This window comes from Bubalus bubalis, chromosome X (assembly GCF_019923935.1).
Source record: "Bubalus bubalis isolate 160015118507 breed Murrah chromosome X, NDDB_SH_1, whole genome shotgun sequence".
NCBI classification, from domain to species: Eukaryota; Metazoa; Chordata; class Mammalia; order Artiodactyla; family Bovidae; genus Bubalus; species Bubalus bubalis.
Window position 1 is genome coordinate 9,746,712 of NC_059181.1, and position 7,383 is coordinate 9,754,094.

A 7,383-nucleotide genomic window follows, 5' to 3' on the forward strand; every position below is an offset into this window, starting at 1 on the left:
GTTAAAAATACTGTCATAAAAGTATAGGATAAGCCTAGGAAAACCTTTTCATACGTCCAAATGGAGGAAGCTTTTCTAACCATGTATCAAAGACAGAAGTCACAGAGATAGCAACTAGTAGACAACATAATTTAAAGAAAAAAAAATTTTGTGTAGTGATAACCACCATAAATAAATGACAATACAGAGTTTGCTCATAAGACTGGTCTTGGGGACCTATGCATTTAGTCTATTACTATCCTTCATATTTAAAAATTGATATAACATTGAAAAATAAATAAAATAAATCAGAGGGTCAGTGGCCCATGTGAGAACTTTTCAAATGAAATTTCAACACAGAAAATTCAGTAAGAAAAAAATGTTAGCTGTCATCAATAATCCTAGCTGCCTATAATCTTACCACTAAGTGTTAATCATTGTTTGGATAAATCCTTTTGGTCTTTTATTTATACAGATGCACATAATTCCTTCTGTTCTTTTAGCTATATAAATATATACAAGTTTAAAATGAAAGTAGTAAAAATGAAAGTAATTTATTCATGAAGTAAAGCTATCTTTCTATTGAAAATATTTATGCTTCCTGTTTCCGTTTCTAGCTTGAGCAATTTCGAACCCTGCTCTTCACTTCCGAGGGGGAGAAAGAGAAAAAAATGGTGGATAACTTCCGCCCCCTTCAGCCCCTAATGAACCGCACTGTCCGCTCATCCTTCCGTCATGACTATGTGCTGAACATACAAGCAAAACCCAAGCCTTCCACCAGCCAAGTGACTCCCTAAGATGCCATTATCTAGGTAGTTATCTTGCTTAAATATATACTACTTCTTTAAATATTGTCAACTAGACTCTTCTAAATGCCTGCAGTTAATAATTATAAACGAGCCTTTCTTCGTATGGCAGTGTTCCTTAGTCTTTGAGGGAAGCTCTTTAGTAAACAAATTTTTACTTTTATTGCTACTGATGTTTATCACTGAAGTACCAGTAAGAGATACAAGTTTCTCTTATAGCAACCTGTTGGTAGCTGTAATATCTTTTTACATGCAACATTTTTGAGCTGTCTTTTTACATTTATCAGTTGGTGATTCTATAGAGTTATAAGTAGGGATGAGAATCAAAAGATTTAACAACTGGTAAGGCACAGACACTGACCATCCAGAATGCAGGGTTTTCAGAAACAGCCACAGGACCCAGACTGGCACTTCTTGGTTGAACATTGACTATGTTTTAGGTATATCTGATTTTAAAACATGACTGTGTGTTCTTTTATAAGGCCTTCTCAGTGGGTATATGTGCCTCAACACTTAGTTGTCATCACTAACACATGATATGATTACTTACTATCAATTAATAATATAGAAAAAATATTTTGTAATCCTAAAAACACAAGTGTATACTTATATCTGGAAATTCTTTTGTATTTCTGAAAGCCAGATGTTCTACTTAAAGGCTTGATCATATAGAAAGCATATGCATTCTGAGGAAAATATAACCACAAATATGTTCATCTCAAAAAAAAAAGAAAAAGGAAAGCATATGCAGAATATTTTAAAGAAAATGCTTTGAGTGCCTAGAACTTAAAATGCTTTCATGATCTATTTTACAGAAATATTTTTCAAAAGACTAGTAATACAATAGTCTATGGTTTACAGTATTATTTTGCATTGTATGTACACTGATTCATAGAATGAATACAATAATATTTTCCACAATGAAAAAACTATCTTGACTTCCTTTTAAAACTATCTGAACTGTATTTTATTTCATTAGTTGAGGTTCTGTGCAAGGTAAGAGATAACATAAATGTCCTAATTTATACAGTGGTTTAGAAGACTTTTGCTATAATAAGAAGGAAAGAAACTCATCAGATAGATAAAACCTAGATAATTCTATATACTGTGAGGAATCCAATCCAGAGTCACCCTTGCTTGTAAATATGTGGAATGTTTCTAATTGCCTATAAGCCTGTATTCAAACTCAATACTGCATTTACTAGTATATTTGTTTCATTAGTATGCTAGTCATCTGATCTGTAAGATAAGGTTGGATGAATATACTTAACACTACTGAACTATACAATGAAAAAGGTTAAGATGGTAAATTTCATTTTAATGTGTATTTTACCACAAGTAAAAGTAACTAATAAATTCAGTAGGGGAAAAAATAGGGTTGGAGTTGTATGTTTAAGTTTAGGGGCATATCTCTGCTCTTAAAAAAGGAAGAGGGTGAAGGCATTGCTTCTACAGTGCATGCTTTCTCTGGAAAATGGAAGCATACATGCTCTAGGAAATGAATAAAATTCTTTACAAGATTAATATGGGGAAAAAGCTATGTTAACTTTATTTTTATCTGTTTTAAACCATGCCTGCGTGCATGCTCAGTCACTTCAGTTGTGTCCAACTCTTTGCGACCCTATGGACTGTAGCCCGCCAGGCTCCTCTGTCCATGGAATTCTCCAGGTAAGAATACTGGAGTGGGTTGCCATGCCCTCCTCCAGGGGATCTTCCCGACCCAGGGATCGAACCCACGTCTCCTGTGTCTCCTGCATTGCAGGTGGATTCTTTACCCACTGAATCACCTGGGAAGCCACTGCAAACCATAGTTATCTTTAACAGGTACACACATGAGATATGTACAGGCTTCCGTCCTAGCTTTCTTGCAAATTCTTAGTGTAAAATTCTATTGCAGTGAGTCTTCTAAATTGGAGTGAGAACCAATGCACAGAATGCCTGACCTGCCCTTCCATCTTAGAGATACAGAAGATATTCATAGGGTGTGTCCAGGTTGGCCACCCCTGATTAACTTACATCTAGTGTTCTGGTGTAGTTTTTAACAGTACCCTCTTTCACTCTCAACCATGTCCTGCTTTGTATTACAATTGCTGCTCATTTTCATTACATAATATAATAAAACCCTTTCTTTACAATGTTAATATTTGTTAAATGACTTTTTGTTCCTATTAGTTTCTTTGAGTGTCTAAGATGTTTGTAAAATTAGTGAGACAACATGCAGATCAAAAAATGACTGGAAAACTCATGAGGGATTTACTAGAGAAGCAGGAATGGAAAGATCCATTCAGTGCTCCTCAGCTTACCAATTTCTATGGAACCAGTGCACAATCTGCTGACATCACCAGTAGGGCAAGCTGCCAGCCCCTTTCTCCTTTCCCAGGGCTACATGGGTTACGGTGAGGCTGGTTATTCTAAAACCAGGCTTCCACCTCAAAAAAGTTTAGGAAGATGCCCTTCTCTTGATCACAGGGGAGTGGGGGGTGGCAGGATAGGGGGATGGGGCAGGGGGAACACATTCTTTTGGTACAATATTAGCAAAAACACAGTACTGTAATCACTTTAGGTGTTTTTCTATTCACTAGAAGACTCAAATTTTGATCACTATTCTACTTAATGTTGTATTGTCTTTTCAATTCAACTTTAAGTTCTTTCATATCAAATTTTACTGATCAAAATGGATACAGTTCAATTAAGCGAATAAGCTCAATTTTGCCATCTAATTAGTACATATTAACAATACTGGCTACTTCACCTATAAATAGTACTACATTCTTGTTAGGAACTGAATGTTTGTGTCCCCTCAAAATTCATATGTTGGAAACCTAACCCTCAATGTGATGCCATTAGAAGGTAGAGCCTTTGGGAAATGACTAGGTCATGAGGTTGGAGCCCTCATGATGGAGTCAGTGATCTTATAAAAGAGACCCCACAGAGCTCTCTCAGCCCTTCCACCATGTGAGGACACAGAAAGAAGATGGCCGTCTATGAATCAGTAAGAAAGTACTCACCAGACACCAAATATGCCATCTGCCACCACCTGGATTTTGGACTTCCCAGCCTCTAGAACTGTAAGAAATAAATCTTGTTATTTAAGCCATCCAGTCTGGTATATTATTATGGCAGCCTGAACAGACTAAGACACTTGTCCCTATATACATTTGGATTCCTGCTTTTCAAATTCAACCTACTCTTCAAAAGTGGTACTTTGGTTTGGGTTCTAGGTGGGGATACCATCTGTCACCATTCTAACAGTTGTGTTGTTCTGAGCTTATCACTAGACAAAAGAATCAGTAAGAATGAATAAAGAATAACTTTATTCACTAATAACTGAATAAGAACTGATTGAATAAAGAACTGAATAAAGAATAACTACCACTGGATAGCTCCTTCCTCCAAAGAAAACTTTTAATCAGTCGTACATATATTGATTTGTAAGCATTTTCATATTAATATGCATTTATAAGTATCTTATCTTGCTACTTTTAGTGATAACTGTAATCTGGAAAATATATAAAGCCTTTGGCATAGCAATGAGTGTTGAAGAGGACTTGAGACTCCACTGTATGTCCCTGAGTACATCTGGTGATTTAATAATGAAATTAATGGTAGGCAAGAAATGTTCTTTCATGAGAATTCCTGCATTGACCATTCAGTGAGTCCCAGTATTACTGTCCTATGAGAGCAATAAAAAAGCCAAATTAATTGAAAGACTCCCAATCTGGTAAATAGTAAACATTTTTTTCTTGCTCTCCTTTTATGCTTGCTATAAATGAAAAAAATACAATTATGGATCATTCTTTTGTCATAATAATTAAGAATCATTTAATAATAGCATATTTGTAATACCATTATCTATTACATCATTTATATATTTATAAATGTGAAATATTTTAAAGTAAAAATATTTTAACTTTTTAAGAATAATCAGCTATTTCCTACTGACAATTTAAGACAAAAATTTAGGCTTTTTCCCATAAAGAAGGGATAAACCAAAACATGTATACTTGAGAATAAGTAGAAGTTATATTTCAGGCACCAAGAAAAATAGAAAATACATGTTACATTGCAGAATAAATATAAATTTGTTCTATTTATCAGAATATCATAGTAGACTATATCTTTGCATTACATTTTTGTATATCTTATTTTTATCTTATGATTTATCAAATGATGGGAACTATAGTTTGGAAATGAAACTGGCTTTTAGACTAACTTGTGTAATGAAATTAAGTTGAGCAATTTAAACTTATTCATGAAAATGAATTCAGCAGTTAATTGTTGAAGATAAATATCTAACTCCTATAAATGAAGATTTATATTCACTTCTAAATCATAATAGAATAAAATGTAAATCTGTATCTTTTTAAATTAGGAGTATCTTCCTAGAAGACATCTTTAATTATTCTGACATGAGAGTCTGGTCTGATTCATAAGAAATGTTACAGCAACCCAAACACTAATGCTTTCAGAATGGCAGCAATTCTCAGCATAATTCCTGGTCACAGAAACCAGCAAAATTGGAGATCTGCACAGTTATATTTTGTGCCAACCAAGGAATTCTCTAGTTAGAGGCTATACCTGCCAAATCTCCACCTTCAAGAAGTTTAAGATATAGTGCAAGATGAAGTCTTATGGAGGCAACAAAGTGTGATAGGTGTTATAAAAGGTGAAATACTTGTGCAAGGAGCACCCATAGGACAAGTATTTAATCCACTCTTGAGGGCGTTGGGAAGTTTTCAAGCTACTGCTGCTGTTAATAACAACTAATGTTTCTGGGACACTAATTATCGTCAGGCACTATGCCAACATATAGCATTTCCCTGATTTTTACAGATGAAAAAACTGAGGACTAAACATTAGGAACTGGGAGTTCCCTGGCAGTCTACTGGTTAGGACTCAGCTTTAAAAAAAAAAAAAAAAAGATCAGATAGTCAAGGCTTGAGTTTCCCAGTCCATCGGACTCCAAAGTCTATGTTCCTAATTACTGATGCACTGAGCTGAACAAGGCCACCTTGGAGCCTTGTTTATGCAAGTGTCTTTGTAAGAAAGAGTAAGGCAGAGTTTATGACGAGTTTGGGCTTCTGCTGAATGATTTCAGGGAGGGAGTATGGAAACAGGCAGCTTAGTAATTGGATATCTCAGTAATTTTGATTTGGATGAGAGAGGAACAAAGACAAGCCAGGAAGGAAGTTATCCAATTATTAAAAGAAGGGGGTTGTTAATCCTTTTGCAGTTGCAACGTGTCCTTGGGAGAAACGTTTTTTCTTGGTCTTATGTGTGTAAACCACAGCCTAATTATTAGCAGGATTGATTTTGCTTTCTCAATCTCTTACTCTTGTTGCCCCAGTTTAATTCCTTGTTACCTCTCACCTAGATTGCTTTATTCCGGCTGTATCCTTTATACTGCAAACCAGTCATTTACCTAAAACACAAATACGATCACAAAAGCCTCAACTCAACTTGCAACGGTTCCCTATTCCATACAGAGCATAATTAAAGCTTTTGGGAATGGCCCTTCGCCATAACCTAGCACCAGCCACCTTTATCGCTGTATTCCTTGATACTCTCATATTGCCCTTTATACTCGATGGCCAAAATTCTCGCGGTTCTGGCAGATTCCACGTTGTTTCATCGCTCAGTGACTTTCCTTGTGCTGATTTACCTGCAATTCCATTCCCAGCCTTCTCCACCTGAGTAAATAGCCCTTCGTGCCTGTGTGCTAAGTCGCTTCAGTAGTTAGACTCTTTGTTACCCTATGGACTGTAGCCCGCCAGAGTCCTCTGTCCATGGGATTCTCCAGGCCAGGAATACTGGAGCGGTTTGCCATTTCCTATGCCAGGGGATCTTCCCCATCCAGGTATCGAACCCACGTCTCTTTTCTGCATTGGCAGGCGGGTTAGCCCAACCGCCTTCAGAACAACTCAGGCATTATTAGAAAGCTCTCCTTGAATTCCCAGGTGGCCTTTGTAATGTAAACTGAGTTGCCTATAACAAATAATCTTATCTATGAATTGGTCCTTCCCTGTTTCTAGGTTGGAAATTCCTTGGGAGCAGAGGTTGCACCTCTGTAGCCTCTAGAGCCGGCAGGTGTCAGTGAAAAGGGGAGGAGTGTAGGGCTCTGTCTAAGGCGACAGTAAGTGGAGCCACGAATGGAGGCACAGCCTCGGACTGGAAAGGAAGGCTAGCCGCGTTGTGTAGGATGAGACTTCGTGAATGGGTGATGAGAAAAGGAGCGGTGTAACTAACTTATTGACCACAAAACACCTCACAATGAGCTGGGGAGAGGTAATGATAACGCACTGGGGAAGCGCTAGGAGAGAAGAATTACTTACAGGGCGGGGTAGGTGCCCCTTCTCCTTTTTCGGGAAGGAGACATTTAGTTGTGCAGACTTTTGGAAGATGAGCTACCTACCCCGGCCTTTAGTCTTAGGTCAGTCGGAGCAGAGAAACGCTCCCCTCCACTCTCGCCCGAGAAGCCGCGCAGCAACTGCGTCTGCGCACGTCCTCAAGCCCGCCTTTTCCGGCCGGCTCCTGTGGGCGTGGCGGCGCTGGCAAGATGGCGGCGCCCGAGAATATGCTGTTTTCGGAGAAGCTGAGG

At 37.6% G+C, this 7,383-nt stretch overlaps 1 protein-coding gene and 1 long non-coding RNA gene across 9 annotated transcripts in view; one reads left to right on the top strand and one right to left on the bottom strand.

The window, feature by feature from the left end:
- CA5B (carbonic anhydrase 5B) overlaps positions 1-2,309 on the top strand; it is a 103,191-nt gene extending 100,882 nt beyond the window's left edge. For all 6 annotated transcript variants that reach the window (XM_044936975.2, XM_044936973.1, XM_044936974.1 and 3 more), the window contains one exon: positions 597-2,309. In XM_044936975.2, the coding sequence (XP_044792910.1) occupies positions 597-776 (180 nt within the window). In that variant the 3' untranslated portion in view covers positions 777-2,309. The remainder of the gene's footprint in view (positions 1-596) is intronic.
- Positions 1-7,276, bottom strand: part of LOC112582114 — a 74,628-nt gene extending 67,352 nt beyond the window's left edge. For 2 of the 3 annotated variants that reach the window (XR_006548664.1, XR_006548662.1), the window contains exons 1-2: positions 7,198-7,276; positions 3,794-3,851 (exon numbers count right to left, since the gene is read on the bottom strand). This is a non-coding gene — a long non-coding RNA (uncharacterized LOC112582114). Of the gene's footprint in view, positions 1-3,793; positions 3,852-7,117 lie in introns of all 3 variants that reach the window. The other variant, XR_006548663.1, reaches the window with a different exon arrangement.
- Positions 7,277-7,383: the final 107 nt, after the last annotated feature.